Source organism: Panulirus ornatus, chromosome 9 (genome assembly GCF_036320965.1).
Source record: "Panulirus ornatus isolate Po-2019 chromosome 9, ASM3632096v1, whole genome shotgun sequence".
Lineage (NCBI taxonomy): Eukaryota > Metazoa > Arthropoda > Malacostraca > Decapoda > Palinuridae > Panulirus > Panulirus ornatus.
In genome coordinates, this window is record NC_092232.1 from 9,840,770 (window position 1) to 9,863,296 (window position 22,527).

Consider the following 22,527-nt stretch of genomic DNA (forward strand, 5'->3'; position numbering starts at 1 on the left):
GAAAGATGTGGGTGTGATGGGAATGATTGAGAGAACTGAACAAGATGTGCTGAAGCTTGGACACAAGACCAGGAAGATATAAGATCTAGATATCAGCAGACAGAAAGAGGACAGAATCGTCGAGTCCATTCCACCTCAATAGGATCCCACATTACCTTGCTCCAGCGTGGAGCGTAAACTGGAAGCTACATGAGAGTGGCATTAGGGTTACAATACAACATGTCAGTGTTATGTAACCATCAGGCTATCGCTCACACCGCTACCGATTTTGAAATCTGTTTGTCGAACAGAAATCATATATAATCTCTGCACAGATTTGATGGAGAGAACCTTTTATTTCGGCAAATATCCGAGAGGAATGTCACACAGGTTCGCTTGGGTGACCGCTCATCCAACTTGCACAGGTCTGTTCACGATGATGTCCATTTAAGAATACGTTACTCATAGAACATGGAAAACAAAAGTATTAGGAAGAGAAAAAATACGATTGTTAAATTGTTGGTAGTTTAGTGTCAGGATTAGAGCAAAGTGATTAAGTGTGGTGTCACGATTGGAGGAAACGAATCTGATCCACAGAGCTTGCTAATCTAATTTGCTTACCGGATTAGAAGTGCGGTTGTAATCACCCACGCGGATTAACTGTGTGTAACAAGAGGATTAGTGAGATCATACGCCGCGATTAACCCCAGATTGATGGACGGACGCTGATATAGACTTGATACAGAGAGTTTTATGATACATGAGCCACGGGAGATGAGACGTGGTTTTAACCAACACATTGGATGTATTCATTTTTTCATACGTGCTCGCCATTTCTCACGTGAGCGAGGTAGCATCAAGAACAGATAACAGAGCTTTAGAGGGGAAAAAATATCCTCTCTTGGCTCCTTGCACTGTTCTTTCTTTTGGATGATAATACAGGAATGGAGGATTTCCAATCCCTCCGCTCCCTCCCCTTCTAGTCGCCTTCTATATATATATATATATATATATATATATATATATATATATATATATATATATATATATATATATGGATGTGCTGGAAATGAGATGTTTGAGGACAATGTGTGGTGTGAGGTGGTTTGATCGAGTGAGTAACGTAAGGGTAAGAGAGATGTGTGGAAATAAAAAGAGCGTGGTTGAGAGAGCAGAAGAGGGTGTTTTGAAGTGGTTTGGGCACATGGAGAGGATGAGTGAGGAAAGATTGACCAAGAGGATATATGTGTCGGAGGTGGAGGGAGCAAGGAGAAGAGGGAGACCAAATTGGAGGTGGAAAGATGGAGTGAAAAAGACTTTGTGTGATCGGGGCCTGAACATGCAGGAGGGTGAAAGGAGGGCAAGGAATAGAGTGAATTGGAGCGATGTGGTATACCGGGGTTGACGTGCTGTCAGTGGATTGAATCAAGGCATGTGAAGCGTCTGGGGTAAACCATGGAAAGCTGTGTAGGTATGTATATTTGCGTGTGTGGACGTATGTATATACATGTGTATGGGGGTGGGTTGGGCCATTTCTTTTGTCTGTTTCCTTGCGCTACCTCGCAAATGCGGGAGACAGCGACAAAGTATAAAAAAAAAATATATATATATATATATATATATATATATATATATATATATATATATATATATATATATATATATATATATATACCTTGCACTGCCACAAACAACCTTGTGATCTGACGTTTGTTTATATTCCTTCGTCTTCGTTGTCATAATCGTATTTCATCAGTGATGATGTTTGTACAACCAACCATGCTTCACACTCACTTATGTAATTCATGCAAGTGTATACATGTATCTTTTTTTCTTCAATCCACAGGCACAGTGGGAGGGAGGAACCTGAGGAAGGAACTTGCTTCTTCGACGGCAGTAGACCAGTAAGTAGAACACGTACCGTAATCATTAGTGGAGGAGTTAGAACTCACGTCTGGTCTCTTGAAGCCTCTCCAACCACCTCTGGCCTTCCGGGGGTAGACACACACACACACACACACACACACACACACACACACACACACACACACTCACACTCACACACACTGCGGCGTAACTCTGTTAAACAACGATAGATTCCCCGGACTTGATGCTGTGTGCTGCGCTCTGCAATGTGCGAGTCTCCAGGTATAGCATGACGGCGAGGGCTTAAGTTCATGAGGGACTTAGGGGATTGTCTTAAAATGTCGGTGAATTGTGGCGTTTTTGGGGGGTTTCGAAGCCTCGTTCCGTATCTTGGGAGGGAACCAGCCATCGGAAACACACTCCCAAACACACCCACACACCCACCCACACACACACACACACACACACACACACACACACACACACACACACACACACACACACACACTAAGATGTGTCTGTCAGATGAGTTGTAGAATAGGATGGGTTATCTGCAGACACACATCCATTTCTCTGTATTCAAAGATGTCCTTCGATTACCATCTGCCGGAGGGTGGCAGCATCTGCGTTAGCTGCCACCTGCCGCAGGTGGGTAGTCTCTCCGTCCACTACCGTCTGCCGCAGGTGGGTAGCCCCTCCGTCGACACCCGTCTGCCGCCAGCTGATACAGACGCATCCCGATCATCGAACCCCGTCTGCCGCGCAGAACCCACGTCTCCACGGCGACAAACCACGCAACTCCACTCCTCCTTCCCTCTCTCCCTCCCTCCCACGTCTCCACGGCGACAAACCACGCAACTCCACTCCTCCCTCCCTCTCTCCCTCCCTCGCTCCCTCCCACTCTCTCCCTCCCTCTCACTCTCTCCCAATCTCCCGTCTATCTCTCTATCTATCACCTGCTGTATATCTATCTGTCTCTATATCTATCACCTGTCTATCTATCTATCTATCCATCTATCATTTGCCTACCTCCTGATAACGCAAAGGCGATGCGCAAATCAGAGGCTGAAGCAGACAAAAAAAAAAAAGAAAATGTGAATCCCGTCGCTAAATTTTGTCAGGATGTTTATTAATTAGATTTTCGGCTAATTACCCACATGGTGTATCAACCCCGATTAACCAGCGTCGGGCTAATATGAACTGTTTACTTGGATCAGCTGGCGAATTTCGCGCCTTTCACCGCCAATTTGCAGTGAGTGTTTTACACTTCAGCGTTGTTTACACGGGCGTTTGCACGACAGAATAGATTGTTTTACAGTAAAAAAAAAAAAAAAATGATTAAAAAAGATGATTAATCAATCTTTTTAAGTAATAATTATTTTTTTTTTCAATATGGGGTGGACAGATGGGTTCGTGAAGTGTTAAGGAAAGCGATTTTTGGATTATCAATAAAAATAGATTTGGATTTGGTAACCTGGATTGATCAAGTTCATGTTGATAAGGTGGCAGTGTTGAAGTAATCGGACGACTGTGGCAGCGTCTTTTCGATTAATCAGGCGGTCTAGATTACTCTCAGGATTAATCAATTAATCCGGACTTGTAAGCATGGATTCGTCAAGAAATCTGGGTCTAATAACTGATTAATGCGTGTAAATGGGTTCATCTATTATACCATTCCACGTAAGGATTAATCAGTAAAGGTCAACTTTACATCTGGGCCTCACAAAAGATCAGAAATTGAAAATATGGATTAATCTGGCAGGTGTAGATTATACAGCTTAGCTGATTAATCACTCCTCGCCCTATCCCTACGAATTAATCAGCTCTGCTTTTCTCGGACTGGATTGATCCAGCGACTTAGGATTAACTGGGTAAAACCCACCTCAGACCTGACAGAGTGGGCTATCTTGGTGTGGTTATCTTGGACTATTACTGAGTTGATCATTTTCTTTATCTTATCCTGTTATCACACGGCTTAAGATGATCTAATCAAACCCTTTTATTCTCTCTCTCTCTCTCTCTCTCTCTCTCTCTCTCTCTCTCTCTCTCTCTCTCTCTCTCTCTCTCTCTTCCGTCGCCGTCACACATGATCCTTAGGCAAGACTTCAAGAACTGTGAGACGGTCTGCCAGAGAAGTAGGAGGACACTGAATAATAATGTTCGTTTCTGCCCACCTGATAGAATGCCACTGGAAATAACGTCGTTTAAAAAAAAGAAGAGAAAAAAAAAGAACTAAAAGTCTCGATTCAGTTGTAGCTGATTAACGCCCGTTTCGTCCAAAGCCAAAAAAAAGGAAAAGTTAAGTTTAAAGTAGGACGTTTAAATTAGCGAATTACAAGTAGGACGTTCAAATTAGCGAATTGCCTACACTGGCGCACCACTGGCCAGCTTAGTGTTGGCCTAGTTCAAGCGCCCACCGCGGGTCTGGTGTCGACCTGCGGAGGAGGAGGAGGATAATACGCGCCCCAAAAATAGCGCGACCACAGACAGGTTCGAAGCCCCCGACCTGCTCAAGGGAGGCGTGTGTGCGTGTGTGTGTGTCGCTTCATGAGGGATTTGTTGTTAAATTGGGTCTTGTTGTTGTTGTTAGTCTGGTGTATGATAACTAGGAGTTGGGCCTGGATTGGTTAGTTGGGCGTGGGGGTTATTGACTACGAGGGTTTCGCTATACTGGAGGATATAATTGCCCTGGATAATCATCCTTTTACCTCTCAGGTGATGGTACAGTTTTGGAGATACATGGAAAGGTTTCGGTGGTCCGATGTGTGGCGTCGACACTGATTGTAGTTTTATCATGGTTTGACGAAACCTCGGAGAGCAGCAGATGGACAACGTACAGCTGGATCAGTGATGGGGACAGAACCCGTCTCTCACGAACTTTTCATCCAGGAACCCCCCCCGCCCACTCTGTTGGTCCAGAGCTGTAGGGTGAGGCAGGCCGCCCACACTCTGGTGCTCCCGGGCACGGGCCTGTGGACGGTCGGCGTGCCTGCACACCCTGCAGCCCCACAGTGAGCGGGCGGAGGAGATATATATATATATATATATATATATATATATATATATATATATATATATATATATATATATATATATATATCGCAAAATTTTCTTTAGTCCAATGTTCGTTAAGATCATGTATAGCGATTCTTGTGTCCGTGCGCGTTCGCTGTTCGTGCAGCCAGTAGATAACGAGTGATGTCCGGAAGCGACGGGAGAATTTGTTAGCGTTGATTAGCTAACGGTGGGGGATCTAACATTTGTGTGTTATTCGTGATTAGCTAACAGTGGGAATCTAACACGGTGGGTTATTCAGTCCTAATTAGTTTCATTCATTCTTTCTTTCTTTCTTTCTTTCGTGAGGAACATTGTTGAGCATGAAGCACTGGCCCGGACTTACTTCGAATGTGATTAATCCCAGCGAGGATTTCGTTAATCCACTGAAATATAATTGTACAGAGAAATTCCGGCTAATTAATCTGGTGAATATTTAGGAGGATGTCCGACCTGGTTCTGATAGCTGCGGCAGGCAGGTTATAGCTGCGGCAGGCAGGTTAGCTGCGGCAGGCATGTTAGATGCGGCAGGCATGTTAGATGCGGCAGGCATGTTAGCTGCGGCGGCTTTTTTTGATGCGGCGCGTTTTTTATCTGCGGCTGGTTTGAAAACTGCCGCAGGTTTGTTAGATTCGTTAACTGCGGCAGGTTTGTTAGATTCGTTAGCTGCGGCAGGTTTGTTAGCACGGCAAGGAGGGACATGCATACACTGTGGTGGAAATGAAGCCGAGCTTTGTTTGTGGTTAGAAGGCGAGCTTTTTTGTGGTTAGAAGCCAAGCTTTCTTTGTGGTTAGGCGAGCTTTATTTGTGGTTAGAAGGCGAGCTTTGTTTGTGGTTAGAAGGCGAGCTTTATTTGTGGTTAGAAGGCGAGCTTTGTTTGTGGTTAGAAGGCGAACTTTGTTTGTGGTTAGAAGGCGAGCTTTGTTTGTGGTTAGAAGGCGAGCTTTGTTTGTGGTTAGAAGGCGAACTTTGTTTGTGGTTAGAAGGCGAGCTTTGTTTGTGGTTAGAAGGCGAGCTTTGTTTGTGGTTAGAAGGCGAGCTTTGTTTGTGGTTAGGCGAGCTTTATTTGTGGTTAGAAGGCGAGCTTTGTTTGTGGTTAGAAGGCGAGCTTTATTTGTGGTTAGAAGGCGAGCTTTGTTTGTGGTTAGAAGGCGAGCTTTGTTTGTGGTTAGAAGGCGAGCTTTGTTTGTGGTTAGAAGGCGAGCTTTCTTTGTGGTTAGGCGAGCTTTATTTGTGGTTAGAAGGCGAGCTTTGTTTGTGGTTAGAAGGCGAGCTTTATTTGTGGTTAGAAGGCGAGCTTTGTTTGTGGTTAGAAGGCGAACTTTGTTTGTGGTTAGAAGGCGAGCTTTGTTTGTGGTTAGAAGGCGAGCTTTGTTTGTGGTTAGAAGGCGAACTTTGTTTGTGGTTAGAAGGCGAGCTTTGTTTGTGGTTAGAAGGCGAGCTTTGTTTGTGGTTAGAAGGCGAACTTTGTTTGTGGTTAGAAGGCGAACTTTGTTTGTGGTTAGAAGGCGAGCTTTGTTTGTGGTTAGAAGGCTATCTTTGTTTGTGGTTAGAAGGCGAGCTTTGTTTGTGGTTAGAAGGCGAGCTTTGCTTGTGGTTTGTAACCATCTCGACTGAGTTTAGCTTCGTTAACTTCATTTAACTGACATTAAGATTTACATAGTGAACCACTGGTAAATAATGGTGAGAATCCATATAGATATTTCTATATACATTCTTGTAACTAGAAGACATTGTACAAGGTTTTCAAACTTTTCTTTTTTTGTTTGACGACAAAAAACGGAAGGAAAGACGTAGCAACCGCAGCAAAATCAAATGTAAAAAGTATTAAGTATATCAAAATAAAAAGATTAATAAATATAACAAAAGCAGACAAAATAAATCATTATAACAAAAAACCAAAGGGATGAAAAAAAAAAAAGTAATGAGTACAACAAAAACAAAAGAAAAAGTAGTAAGTAATGAAAACAACAGAGAAGATAACAAGTACAACAAAGACAAAAATAAAATGGTAAATTCTCCACAAAGACACAAATTTTTCCGTTGTCGGAGATGGCTGTGTGTGTGTGTGTGTGTGTGTGTGTGTGTGGGGTTGAGTGCCTCCCGCGTGGGGGGGTTGTGCCTGAGTACATATTCACACATGAGTACTTAAGGGGAAGACACTCAAAAAAATACTCGTTTACTCTGCGTTGAACAGTAGCAGCAGGACTTGCGTCAGACGTTGAACCAGATGGGAGATTTGAGCTCTGTGTTGAACAGTAGCAGCAGCACTTGCGTCAGACGTTGAACCAGATGGGAGATTTGAGCTCTGCGTTGAACTGAGGTCCAGGGGTTTCGAGATGTGCGTTGACCAACGATGAAGCCTACGCCGTGCGTTGAGAAAGGACGCAAGACTTGCGTTTGCGTTGAACGTGGATGGTGATGTACGTCCGCACGTGCGTTGAACAGAGGGGAGAACCTGCGCTTGCCTGTGGCATTCATTGAACCTTCCCCGCGCGTTGAATGATGGTGAGACTTTTAAACGTGCGTTGAATGCCAACGAAACGTTCGCCAAGCGTTGAGCGAGTTAAACCTACACCACGCGTTGAAGAAGAGTTAATACTTGCGTTGTATATTCAGTAAATATAGAAGACGCACGCCTTGCGTTGAATAAGACGCACGCCTTGCGTTGAATAAGATTCATTCGCATGGTAATCGTTGTATACGCTTATGATCTGCGTTGATCGCCACCAGCATGATATGCCCTTTGCGTTGAACGGTAGGACCCCCGTTGTAATCTAAACAGGAGTCACATGGACACAGTAAGAGGCGCGCGTTGAACCCGGAGTATGGCGTTCCCGCGGCGTTCAACGGAAGAATGATCGTTCCGGTACGTTGAACAGGAGTGCGACCGTTCCCGAGGGGCGTTGAACAGGGGCATGACCTTTCCCCAAGCGTTGAACAGGAGCGTAACCTTCATGGAGCATTGAACAGGAGCGCGAACTTTTCCCCCGGAGCGTTGAACTTCCGGGAGCGTGACCTTCCGCGGAACTTTCCTCGTTCCTCTCTGACCTTTTTTTTTTTTCTGGGGGGCCGTACGTGACCCCGTGGTTGACCTCGGCATACGAACCTCACCCCCTGTGTGTTGATGAGAGAGAGAGAGAGAGAGAGAGAGAGAGAGAGAGAGAGAGAGAGAGAGAGAGAGAGAGAGAGAGACGGCTCTTGTGCAAAGCATCGTCCTTGATTTATCTCGCCTTGTGGGACAGACTTGTGGTCGTCCGGCGCTGCTCACAGAGTCTCGCTCACAATATTGACGCTGCGCTACGGACTCCTCCTTCGTCCATGCGCTGTAACGCCAGGATTTTGTGTTTGTTTGTTTGTTTGTTTTTCCGCTATTCGTACCATAAAAGTTCTCTGTTTATTCTTTCCTCCGCCACTAAACAACAACACCGTTGTCTTGTATGGGAAAACTCTCTGGTTGTGTGTGTGTGTGTGTGTGTGTGTGGTTGAGGCGGGTGTGCCTGCGTCAGCAGACGGTGTAGCATGGTCGAGGTCCTCCTCCTCCCGCGCCTTGTGTCGCGCGTCTCCTGAGGGTGCTGACGGCGGGACGGCCTCTTCCCTCCCTCCCTAAATCCCTCCCTCCCTCCGTCCCTCCCCCATCTTTTAAATCCTGCCTCTACGCTGGTACATATGTGTTGACGCGACCCACCGACGCCCCGCGGGCTGGGTGTTCAACGCCGCGAGCCGCCGCCCACCTCGCCTCCGTCAGGAAGGTGCTGTGATCTCGTAGGTGGGAAGGCATCTCCTGCCTCCTCACTCGCCCACACCCATCAATGAATTTTTGGTTTTATTGGCTTACGTTTCGGTAATTTTATATACCATCATCGGAGCCTTATATAAAGCAAGGATAATAATATACATATGATATATACATCAGGAGTTTCTCCTGAAAGCTTATAATCTAAAATGTTTCTTGAACTGTAGAATTTCACTGTAGAATTTCAGTCTCGTCTGGGAAGTATCGTCTTTGTTGAATTTATTATGTAAGTCACGTTTTGATGTATTTTCGGTGTGGTAAGATTTTTACGTCATTCAGATTTCTTTATTCTTTCTAACGTCTTCATTTCACGGTGAGTTTCTGTGATATATATATATATATATATATATATATATATATATATATATATATATATATATATATATATATATACATATATATATATATATATGTATATATATTTAAGGAACATTTTAGATATTATGGTTTTAACAGACACTCCTAATGTAACTATTGCATATATATATATATATATATATATATATATATATATATATATATATATATATATATATATATATATAAAATTAGTTCTCTAGATATAAAAGACAAGTGGTGATGCCTCTGGCTTCCATACCTATGTATAACACCTCAACCCTCTTCATCACTTCAACATACTCAACACCAACACCAGAAAACCATTGGCACGAGAAGGTGTGTGACCTTTGGTTATGATCGTGTGATCGTTGATGCTACCTTTAAAGGTCAAGTCAAAGGTTAACGCCACGATCTCCTAAGAGTCGAACCGTCGTGCTCAAGGACCGTGCTATCGCGTTTAAGAGGGCCAGTTAAGGCGTGCCTAAGCAGCAGCATGTAATTGCTTGCTGTGATTTCCTTAACTCGTATAGTGAAGACTTTGTGTCCCTCGTAACCCGACACCCGTCTCTTTCAAAGCAGTTGGAGATGCCACAACTTGGAGGGAACGTGCCCCCATCATCCCTTCCTCCCCGTCACCCGTTGTTGATCTGTGCTTATAACAACTTGGAAGCGACCTTCTGGCACCTCCTACCTACAGCGGGTAAGAAGAGGGGATGGGGGTCAGTACTGACCGACAAGAAACAAAATCTGTGCCACTTTGAAGACCAAAACACGCTTGATTACCATCGCCTGAACCTCCCATGCAAAGCTGGGCCGTGTAGCTAGTTCGGCCTTTGTCGCTTTGTGTCGCTGTATGACGCTGGGGCCCCTAACTCGGACCTTAGGAACAGGGGTTTAAGTCACAGAGTTAAGGGCTCTTCGTATCAGTGTCCTGATTTGTCATCGTCTGTCGTAGGGGCCCCAGTGTAGATGCCTGACGCCCTAACACTAAGGTCTGAATTAGAACCAGGGCCCTCCTCAGGACCTGACACATTGATACTACAGTATGAGTTCGGGCGGTACTCATGACCCGACTCTTAAAGCTAACTCAGGGACCAGACTCAGGTACCGAGGTCTACCCTACCCGTGTGGAGAACTGTGAGGAGGATGTACTCACCTGAGCAGGTGGAGGCGGTGAGTAGGGTGAGTACGAGGACGGTACTCAGTGTACCGCTGGGCCTCTTGCTGCTGCTGCTGCTGTTCCTGCTGCGCCACGCTCCCGCTCCTGCTGCTGTTGCCGCTGCTGCAGCCACTGTCGCGCCACCACCGTCACCAGTTCTGCAGCTGTCGTCCTCGCCACCCAGCCCTGGCGACCCGCTCCCGCTCCTGCCGCGCCACCCGCTGAGGAGGTTCTCCAGACTCCCGCGGGCACAGCGCCTACAGCAGGAGGGAGAGCAGGAGGAGGAGCCACCACCGCAGCAGGAGCAGACGGGAGCGCTGGGCTTGATCTCGTCAGGTGTGTTTAAATCACCGTCGGTGGCGCGCCACGTGGCGGCAGGCTGGCTAGCTGGGCTGGAGCGGCGGTGGCGGGGGTGGCAGCAGCGGCGGCGGCGGCGCTGGTGTTGATACAGCACCTGGCCGCCGCCGCCGCCGCCGCCGCTGCCGCTGGCTTGTGGCAGCTGCGGCAGCGGAGGTGTCGGGGGAGGAGGAGGAAAACAATTCCTCGTCTTCGCGTCGACGGAGGATGAAGAGGAGGAGGAGGAGGAAGAAGAGGAGGAGGTCCAGACTCGAAGTCGCCTCGGACACGAGTCGAAGTGTGTTGAGAGGGACCGATTAAACATGATGGTCGGTCCGTGCGGGGTGTCGCTGTACCAGCCTCTCTCTGTACACAGTCGCCCTCTATAACACATGCGAGTCCCTGGCTCAAGTTTATAATTGTTTTCCCTCCACTGTATTCATCGTAGTGATCATCTTAACAGCAGTTGCGACGGGGTTAATCTTTTTCTTTCTCTCACCCACAACACCGTCTGTACACAGTCAGTCCCATTCCTTCACCAAGATATGTATGATATAGGAATTTCTTTAAGTCACATAGCTGTTGGTGTTCGATCCTACTACGGTGGCCGAGGGATTCGAACTCTTGAGGCCTGGGAAGAATTAACCCGTATCTGTCAGTGGTTCGAGAGAGCGGCCCTAAGACAGGACCTACAGGGATGGAGAAATATTATTGTTAGAAACTTGGTGAGGAAAACGGAGGTATGTTGTGTAGGGAACATGGGAAGTTTAGGGGGTGACTTTTGAAGGTATTGTCGTCAAGAATATACGCAACATTATCTCAGCAGAACTCGACGCTTCTGCACGACAGAACGACCGTAAAAACGACGGTGCAACCCTTGGGAACAGTGGTACGACCTCTGAAAACGACGATACGATCATTTAGGAACGACTTTGTACGATCCTCGAATACACAGTCACGATCCTCCATTGGACACGTCGGTACGACCCTTGACAGTAACGATGATCCCCTGAGAACGACCGATGGTGGTACGACCCTTCTGAACGACTTGAACGGTTAGTTATTTGAAGAAGGGCGTGTACTAGTCACAGATGTATTTAGGGAAAGTAAGGCATGTATGCGAGTAGGAAGGGAGGAGCGTGAGTGGTTCCTGGTGAAGTTGGGTCTCCGCCATGGATGTGCGAGTACCACCTTGGCTGTTTAATCTATTAACGAATTGGATGTTAATAGAGGTAAAAGCGAATAGAGGTAGGTTCGCACGCCTTGCAAACGAAGGAAAGCAGCACTTCGAGTGTACGACACCCAGTGACATCAACTTCACATACGCAGCGAAGACTGGTCTCCTTGAAGCCCCCTCTTTCTTCCCCGCCCCTTAAACCCCCTTAAAAGGGAACTGGAGGTAGGATGAAACCGCTTGTGAATGCGGAACTTGGCGGTATTTCTAAATGATTTGTCATTTGATTCTCACAGTCTCGCTTCTTAGGGGATATAGACGTTAGTTCCCACCGGAAAAAATTAAAAGATGAATCATTTTTTCCTCCGGGGAAACTAGAATAGTGGATGAATTATTGACCGCGGAAAAATTAAGGATGAATTATTTTTTCCCCGTGAAAGAATGAGATGAATCATTTTTCCTCCCCCCCGAAAGAAAAGACGACGAATTGTATTTCACATTCATCGAAACAGTGAAAGATAATTGGTAATTACTTTACGTTTATTTTTTAGAGATAATTGGTAATTACTTTATGATTATTTTTTGAAATATAATTGGTAATTACTTTATGATTGTTTTTTGAAAGTTAATTGGTAATTACTTTATGATTATCTTTTGAAAGATGATTGGTAATTTATAATAATTTTTTGAATGATAATTGGTAATTACTTTATGATTATTTTATTTCCTCTATTCGTCAACAGTAAGGATGATAGTGTGTGACTGCCCACCGCCACATCCTCCTCTTCCACTGAGCTATTTGTTTGAGGCGCCTGAGGCAGTTGCGAGTAAATGTGAATTAAAGCAAGGTTATTAGGTCCAGCAGAGAGTTGAGGGGCAGTTTAGTTGTGGTGTGAGTTTGGGTGGAAAATAAAAAATGGAGGGAGTGAGGTGTTGTAGGTCCCTGGGAGTGGACATGACAGCGATTGGAACCATGGAAGCGGAAGTGAGTCATAGGGTGGGGAAGGGGGCGAAGGTTCTGCGAGCGATGAAGAATGTGTGGAGTGATCGTTATCTGGGAGGACGAAAATGGATATGTTTGAAGTTATAGTAGTCTCATGATTATTATATGGATACGAGGTATGGTCTGTAGACAAGACTGCGCGGAGGAAGTGGATGTGTTGGAAATGAAATGTTTGAGGACAATATGTGGTTGGTGTGAGGTGGTTTGATCAAGTAAGTAATGAAAGGGTAAGAGAGATGTGTGGTAATAAATAGAGTGTGGTTGAGAGAGCAGAAAAGGATGTGCTGTAATAGTTTGGACATATGGAGAGATTGAATGAAAAAAGGTTGACAAAAGGGATATATATGCCAGAGGTGGAGGGAATAAGGAGAAGCGTAAGACCAACGAGATGATAGAATGGAGTGAAAAAGATTTTGAGCGACTTGGGCCGGAACATGCAGGAGGGTGAAAGGCATGCACGGGATGGAATGAATTGAAACTGTGATATACAGGGTTAGATGTGCATAGGGAGATGTGGTTTCAGTGCGTTAAATATGACAACTAGAGAATGTATATGAGCGGAAGCGGCTTTTTTCCGTGTGTTCCTGGTGTTTTCTCTAACGCGGGAAACATGACAGCTAGAGACTGAGTTTGAACGAATGTGGACTTTGTTGTCTTTTCCTAGCGCTACCTCGCTCGCATGCGGGGGGGGAGGGGGTTGTCACTTCATGTGTGGTGGGGTGGCGACGGGAATGAATAATGGCAGCAAGTATGAATTATATACATGTGTATATATGTATATGTCTGTGTATGTATATGTTTACGTTGTAATGTGTATGTATGTATATGTGCGTGTGTGGACGTGTACATATGTATACATGTGTATATGGGTGGGTTGGGCCATTCTCTCGTCTGTTCCCTTGCGCTACCTTGCGAACGCGGAAAACAGCGACACTACAATAAATAGATAAATGAATATATATATATATATATATATATATATATATATATATATATATATATATATATATATATATATATATATATATTGAATAAGAAGCCCCTGAATATTACGCGTACAATCGTAAGGGACAACCAAAAACCTCAAGACATTATAAACACACCGACCTCGCCGTAGTTGCCATGTAGACCTTTACGACACCCTCGTGATCTGTGACACGTACATCCGTGCGCACTGCTACAAAACCCACATGTTCTCTGTATTTCTGTGTCAGATCGATGACCTGTGCCAGATGTTCACCTTACCCGCTCATGGAGAACTTCAGAACAAAAGAAGTCGTGAGAACGTAATAGATAATACCCACTAACTACTTTTTTCCCCCAGTCATAATTTTTTTACGATTTTTTTTCCCTTTTTTTTTTACCTGAGTATTGATAACCAGTGGGTAATCCTAGGAATTGGGGGTTTTGCGGGGAAGTAATTAAATTGTCTGAAAGCATCGAATGATGATGGATTTCTCATGGAAAAAAAATATATATATATTTACTGCTCCGGACAAGCAGCAACCTTTGGCAACCTCGCCCGCCTCGTATCCTTCTGGCGCACAGGAAAGATCGGTCGACCGATGTTCTCGGAATTCGACGTTGTTTCTTTTATGGCTAAGTTAGTTCGTCGCTGTGTTCAGCATTAAGTTGACTGCTCGTAGACGTTTCTTCCCCTCCACAGAAACCATACGCAGATGTCCTCCTAATCCATCGAATCACACCGTACTTCCTCCACTTCAGCCATAGTTATCTGAAGCGAGCGGTAGAGGGAAAGTAAACCCGACGCGGACGTCAAAATTCTAGCTCGGTCCTCCAGGATGGAGGGAGAGAAATGAGAGAGAGAGAGAGAGAGAGAGCTGTGATCCGTCCCGTTGCGTGAAATTTTGATGAAATCATCTCGTTCGCGTCTTGGCCGACTCTCCCTCCTCCCTCCCTCTCCCGCTGAGGAACGAGACCGTTCGTTCTCAGCGTTCGCCGTTGCCGCCACCGTCTGTACCAGGGCACGTCTCCTGAACGCTGACGAACTATATAGAGTGCCCAAGTGTACGATAAGGAGGTTCAGCGTGAACGATATGGCTTCACGTCCTGTGTAATGAGAGAGAGATGATATTATGATGAGAGACAAAAAGGTGAAAAGGACGCGTCTCAGGCGAGTGGGGCGGAGGGGGGTAAGGTTCGATGACACAGGTGTTCTCACGGACGACCAAATGATACATGACACAAGACGACTCAATACAGCTGATTTAAAAGCTTGCAGATGGTACGACACCTGGTATTCTGAAGGTTGCAAATTGGACGACACTGGTTATTTTGACACGTTATCAAATGACCATCGAATTTCCCCGGTTCATCTTTACTATGGCTTTTGTATCAGTTCAACACCTTTTTTATTTTTTTTCTCTCCTGTTATTATGATAACTGATTTTGGTAATTATTTACCTTCCGTCATCTGCGTAGTGTAATGTGACCCAATTTTGCCCCTTCACTGTGCTCTGCCATCTGTAATCGGTACTGTCTTGGTTGCCAGCTGGCGTAGACCAACTGTGACTCTCTCTCTCTCTCTCTCTCTCTCTCTCTCTCTCTCTCTCTCTCTCTCTCTCTCTCTCTCTCTCTCTCATCCTCAAAGCTATATTTCTTTTCCTCTGACCTCACCTTATGGCCTAGCTCCTCTCCTAATCTGACCCAGTTTCTCCTTTTTTTCTTTTCTTTCTGCTAAAGTGACCGTATTATTTCCTAGCCTTTCTGTAGACCTGACCCTATTTCTACCCAGTTTCTCATAGGACCTGACCCTATTATTCCCAAGCCTCTATGTCTACCTGACCCTATTATTCCCCAGTTATTCTGCTGACCTAATCCTGTCTTTACCCAATTTCTTTCCCGACCTGACCCTATTTTGTACCCAGTTTACCTGCTGACCTGACCCTATTTTGTACCCAGTTTACCTGCTGACCTGACCCTATTACTCAACTCCTTACGCCGCTACTTTTTTTTATTCACTGACCTGACTCACTGTCGTTCTGTAACCTGACTGAACAGGAAGACACAAGTCGACCATCCTGATTTAATTCCCGTAAAAATCTGTCTAGAGAAAAATCTGTCCAGAGAAAAACACTGAAAATCTCGCCCAGTTTACAGTAGCAATAACACGATTTTTTTTTTTTTACTGATTCTTTCCTGTGTTTATTTACGCTTCTGAAAATTCGTGTTAGATATTTGTAAATTGTACGTCATATTTACGCTTCTTGTACGAAATATCCTCATTTTTTCAAAATCATCTACTATATATTTTCTTACACGTAGATTTTATTTACAAATATCATTCCTACATTTTTTTTTTTATCACTACACTATGCAATATGCATGCATAGGCGCATTTGAAGTGCTTTTTAAATTTCTTATCATTATCTTGAAAATGGATTTTACTCTTTTTCGGTTAAAGGTTTATTTACATTCTTTTACAATTTATTTTTCCGTTCCTTATGGTTGATCCAGACATAGCCAGGTGTCTTTGGTGCCACTGTGTTGGTGGCCGTGTGAGGACCTGGCCTTTTGTTACCACACTGCTTTGTACACCTGGCTCACACCTGGCTCAGGTGGCTGAGAAAACTCATACAATGTGGAAAAGAATATATATATATATATATATATATATATATATATATATATATATATATATATATATCCTCTGTTCTTAACGCTACCTTGCTAACGCGGGAAATGGCGAATAGTTTGAATGAAGAAATGAAATATATATATATATATATATATATATATATATATATATATATATATATATATATATATATATATATATAATTGTTCATCCTATTTTTCGTTATTGATTTTGCATTCATTTTGATTTTCTTTTTAGTTCTATTGTGGAGGTTGTGATTCACATATGTATTTAAGTTGTTGTCGACACACAACATAACCGTTGTGGTGATTAGTGGTAATCTCAGATGCCAACGCTGGTGTTACTGTCCGTTATCATGAATTACTTATCTATTTGTGTTGTCGGCAACACTTTAGTTGAATAGAGAGGAAGGTATCTTCGCTTCTCCTACGAGGCTCAATGGAAGGATTACTTCCGTGGCATCTCTTAGGAGGCTCAATGGGAGGAATGTATCGTGGCATCTCTTAGGAGGCTCAATGGGAGGAATGTATTCTAGCATCTGCTAGGAGGCTCAATGGGAGGAATGTATCATGGCATCTCCAAGGAGGCTCAATGGGAGGATGTAATCCTGGCATATCTAAGGTGGCTCAATGGAAGGAATGTATTCTGGCATCTCCATGGAGGCTCAACTGGAGGAAATTTTCCTGGCATATCCTAGGAGGCTCAATGGTACGTATGTATTCTGGCATCTCCAAGGAGGCTCAATAGGAGGAAGTTATCTTGGCATATCCTAGGAGGCTCAATGGGAGGAAGAACCCTGATATATCCTAGGAAACTCAATAGGAGAAAAGGTATCCTGGCATATCCTAGGAGGCTCAATGGGACGAAAGTATTCTGGCATCTCCTAGGAGGCTCAATGGAAAGAAGATCCTGGCATATCCTAGGAGGCTCAATGGCATTAAGTATCCTGGCATATCCTAGGAGGCTCAATGGCATTAAGTATCCTGGCATATCCTAGGAGGCTCAATAGAAGGAAAGTATCCTGGCATATCCTAGGAGGCTCAATGGGAGGAAGTTATCCTGGCATATCCTAGGAGGCTCAATGGGACGAAGGTATTCTGGTATCTCCTAGGAGGCTCAATGGGAAGAATATCCTGGCATATCCTAGGAGGCTCAGTAGGAGGAAGTATCCTGGCATATCCTAGGAGGCTCAATGGGAGGAAGGTATCCTGGCATATCCTAGGAGGCTTAAAAGGAGGAAGTATCCTGGCATATCCTAGGAGGCTCAATAGGAGGAAGACCCTTACATATCCTCGGAGGCTCAATGGGAGGAATGTATTATGGCATCTACAAGGAGGCTCAATGGAAGGAAATTATCCTGGCATATTCTTGGAGGCTCAATGGGAGGAATGTATTCTAGCATCTCCAAGGAGGCTCAGTGGGAGGAAGTTATCCTTGCATCTCGTAGGAGGCTCAGTGGTAGGATTGTATTCTGGCATTCCCTAGGAGGCTCAATGGGAGGAATGTATTCTGGCATCTCCAAGGAGTCTCAATGGGAGGAAGTCATCCTGGCATATCCTAGGAGGCTCAGTGGGAGGAAAGCTACCATGGCATCTCTTAAGAAGGATAATGTAAGGACGTCATGCCTGGCCTCTCCTACGAGGTCAGTGGTAGGAAGTTATGCTGGCGTTTTCTAGGAGGCTCAGTAGGAGGATTCCTACCCTACCATCTCCTAGGAACCCGGAGACGGAGACCTGCTCGGATATCTCCTACGAGGTTCACTGGGAGAAAACCTACCCTGGCATATCCTAGGAGGATCAGTGGGGGGGGGGGGGATCATCCTGTCATCTCCATGGAGGCTCAAGGGGAGGAGAAAGGGGAGGAGGTATTGGGTGAGGAGGATGAGGAATGCGCCTCCCCTGGGAGGCAGGGGGAACTAACGAAGCCAGTTTATGGAAGGGGGAGGCTCAGGGCAAGGGGCAGACAGGGAAGATCTTTGCTCCCCCTACCGCCAGCGAGACAATTTACGTGTTGGCTGCGTCAGCTAGGCTGGTGCCCTGAGACCATGCTGCTGGGAGGCAGTGTCTGCCTCATACCCTGAGAATACGTTGCTGGGAAAAAGATTCTCGGTAATTTGTGACGTGAATTATATGATGTATGGCTTCCAGTTAGGATCTTTGGGGTTACAAATCTCTCTCTCTCTCTCTCTCTCTCTCTCTCTCTATCTCTATCTCTCTCTCTCTCTCTCTCTCTCTCTCTCTCTCTCTCTCTCTCTCTCTCTCTCTCTCTCTCTCTCTCTATTTTCTAGTTGTTTTTCTATTATATATATATATATATATATATATATATATATATATATATATATATATATATATATATATATATATATATATATAATGTGTGTGTGTGTGTAACTAGTAATTTGTACAGTATGGGGTTGGGGTTTTATAATGTTGTGTCCCATGTCCTGTATTTCCATGTGGGATATTTTTTAACTCGTCTGGTTTTCTGTCTTTCCCACATTTGTATGTGTACACACACACACACACACACACACCATCATGAGAGAGATAGCCTTATGGTAATTTTTCCCTCATTACCTTTTCGAAGTAATCCATCTAGAGTGTTCACACCCCCCCCCACCGACTCCCTCTCCCCCCTTGTCAATAATCCATTTAAATATGCTCCATTACGCATGTCTCTTGAAAATTTATATAGACCTTCGAATTTGGTAATTGCCCATAAATTACTGGCTCTCATACACCATGCGCGTCACTAGCCTTATGTACCGTTATATACACATTTCTACTCGTAATCCAGACGTGTGTGTATATATGTGTGTGTGTGTGTGTGTGTGTGTGTGTGTGTGTGTGTGTGTGTGTGTGTGTGTGTTTCATACATGCCAGTGTTATAATTCATGTTACATACATACCTGTATATAACCCACACACTCTATGTATATCTTGTACTACCACTCATACTTTCCATACACCTCAGTGTTGCCACACACCCACCCACCACTCACAAACCAGTATTACCAACCATACACCACACACACACCGCTGCTTCTGCTGGTCATACGCAATACGGACAAGTATTTTCATTCGCGTATACAGGATACGCGACAGTGGCTCCGGTTGTGTGTCTACACACACCCATACGTCATACACCATACGTCCTCACCATACAGATCATATGTACACCATACAAGTGCTTCTGTGTTCGTAATTACCAGCCATGGCATTGGTCCATACACCATACTTCCCCATCTGGGACACCATAGCATTTATACACCCGACCACACCTCCATCATAGCTATACACACCATACACGCCAACATTCCTCCACTCATACACTGTGGATACACACCCTCAGAAGACCGTCTATACAGGCCACACTAATACACAGCATCGCACTCTACCATACCAGTCTGGGGGAGTATACACAGTATACATAGTGCACATAAGTATAGATAATACACAGTATACATAGTATACATAGTACACATAGTATAGATAATACATAGAATGAATTCATACATCCCCAATATAACTTACTTCTACACTACCTCTTCAAAACCCCCCCAGTCCCTCTTTCCTCTCCCTCCGTTGTTAAAGGTCCTTAATAAAAGGCCTGTGTATGTAAATCAGTTGAGACACTGGCCAATATAAAAGGCCGCGTGGTTGCGCTGGTGGTGCCCACCGCTGCTGTGCTACGCCGTGTCTGTTCCCTCTGTGCGGCCCATATTTAATCCAAGGCGCGTGTGACTATGTTGAATAGCAATATTCAATATGTGTCGTGCCGTGTCAAGAGCAGGGTTGCAATAAAGTGAGGGTGTCGAAAGGCATCGTTGTGGAATTGTATAGAGGCGGCGGGTTCTGCTCCCTCCTCCCTCGTCGTCATATGGCTATGGAGGGAGGAGGGGAAATGCCTGGTGAGTTGTGCCGTAACATGTGACGCGTGTGACGTGACCCTTTCGGGGGGAGGGGGATAGTTAGTTAGTACCGGGTAGTGTAGAAAAAAAAAAAAGATAATTGACGGTCATCTCTACGGTGATCTCTATCCTTGAGGAATGTTTGGGTATATATATATATATATATATATATATATATATATATATATATATATATATATATATTTTACGCGTATTTCTTCGTAAAGGAATGGCACAAGCGTGAGACTCACTCACGACCAGAGTATTATTATGTAGTTCGAACTGGGGATTTCGAGACGTCACACGGTACACGAAGGAGGAGTGTATGGACGACGCAGAAGCTTTTTCCCTGGCGACAGAGAACAGCTGACGTGGAGGCTCAGCGTGATACATAAGGAGGATCTCCCTCGCGACGTACGTACCCAAGACGGCGTGTGATTGTAGAACGACCGTGGTCTGGAGACGCGTCGGGAGGAAGGTATACGTAGAAGGAGGACGTTGTGTTTCAAGTGGAGCGTCTTCGAGGCCTTGTATGTACGAGGGAGCTGGTGGTGCTTATAATGAGGCAAGGAGGTGACATCAGGTGACACTCGTGTGGGATTTGAGAACGTTTTCTGTTGCCTTCCGGGGAAAAATGGATGCTTGTTGAATTAGATCCCACTGGAGTCGAGTGTATATATATATATATATGTATATATATATATATATATGTTTTGGACAATCACATGTTTACCAAATGGCATCCTAGCTTCGTCTCTTCGATTTATATCAACTGACTGTTATATTTCTCTCTTGTGTCTCCTCTGATGATGTGATTATTACACGAAAGTGCACTTGGGAACTTTTCGTGTTTCATTTTCCCCGTGGACTCATAGGAATATATATATATATATATATATATATATATATATATATATATATATATATATATATATATATACCTTATTTATAATTACCTCAGGACGTCTTTGTAAGGATGGGTCCTGATGTTGCCAGAGACCTCTTTCCAGGAGCTCCTGAAGCCCAAGGCTGCGCTGCTTCCAGTAGCCGGGGAAATATGGACTCCTTTGGAGTGAGGAGTTCTTCGTCGCGACTTTACTCATGATGAAATTAGCTGTCCTGACCCCTGAGTATGAGGAGCTGACCTTTCACTTGACCCCTCTTAAGTGTCAGGTCAGAGACCAGCCTATCATACCTTAGGGGTCGTACCGTCGTGCTCAAGGGTCGTGCCGTCGTGTTCAAGGGCCACACTGTCGTGTTCAAGGGTCGTGCCATCTTGCTCAAGGTTCACACCGTTGTGCTCAAGGGTCGTACCGTCGTGCCATCTTGCTCAAGGGTCACACCGTCGTGTTCAAGGGTTGTATCGTCGTGCTCAAGGGTCACACTGTCTTGCTCAAGATCGCACCGTCGTGTTCAAGGGTCGTGCCATCTTGCTCAAGAGTCACACCGTCGTGTTCAAGGGTCACACCGTCGTGTTCAATGGTCGTGCCATCTTGCTCAAGGGTCACACTGTCGTGCTCAAGGGTCACACCGTCGTGTTCAAGGGTCGTGCCATCTTGCTCAAGGGTCACACTGTCGTGCTCAAGGATCGTACCGTCGTGCTCAAGGGTCACACTGTCGTGCTCAAGGATCGTATCGTCGTGCTCAAGGGTCACACTGTCGTGCTCAAGATCGCACCGTCGTGTTCAAGGGTCGTGCCATCTTGCTCAAGGGTCACACCGTCGTGTTCAAGGGTCGTGCCATCTTGCTCAAAGGTCACACCGTCGTGCTCAAGGGTCACACCGTCGTGTTCAAGGGTCGTGCCATCTTGCTCAAGGGTCACACTGTCGTGCTCAAGGACCGCACCGTCGTGCTCAAGGATCGTACCGTCGTGCTCAAGGATCGTACCGTCGTGCTCAAGGATCGTACCGTCGTGCTCAAGGATCGTACCGTCGTGCTCAAGGATCGTACCGTCGTGCTCAAGGGTCGTACCGTCGTGCTCAAGGGTCACACCGTCGTGCTCAAGGACCGCACCGTCGTGCTCAACGTGTCGTGTTGTTGTGCTGAAGGGCTAGTTAATAACAGTTCAATTATTCTCATGGTAACAGCTTTGCTGTGTTGCGTGGTTCCAGCGTTGCGCGTTCCCCGTTTCATTCTGTTCCAGTCTCCCTCCTACCCACTGGTCTCTCTGCATTGCCAATAAAATGATTCCCATCTGGTATGTTTTATCTCGCTCTGTCGTTTCAAATGCCGTGAGAGACTCGACTTAATTCTGTCTAATCTTGAGATTATTTTTTTTTTTTTGTCTAA

The 22,527-nt window shown here is 45.1% G+C and overlaps 1 protein-coding gene and 1 long non-coding RNA gene across 4 annotated transcripts in view; one reads left to right on the forward strand and one right to left on the reverse strand.

Moving 5' to 3' along the window:
* LOC139750196 (uncharacterized) overlaps positions 1-22,527 on the forward strand; it is a 1,037,082-nt gene that overhangs the window by 770,896 nt on the left and 243,659 nt on the right. For both annotated transcript variants that reach the window (XR_011713101.1, XR_011713100.1), the window contains one exon: positions 1,826-1,883. This is a non-coding gene — a long non-coding RNA (uncharacterized lncRNA). Of the gene's footprint in view, positions 1-1,825; positions 1,884-22,527 lie in introns of those variants that run through there.
* Positions 1-22,527, reverse strand: part of LOC139750194 (uncharacterized) — a 403,260-nt gene that overhangs the window by 376,520 nt on the left and 4,213 nt on the right. For both annotated transcript variants that reach the window (XM_071664619.1, XM_071664618.1), the window contains exon 2: positions 10,191-11,218. In XM_071664619.1, the coding sequence (XP_071520720.1) occupies positions 10,191-10,923 (733 nt within the window). In that variant the 5' untranslated portion in view covers positions 10,924-11,218. The remainder of the gene's footprint in view (positions 1-10,190; positions 11,219-22,527) is intronic.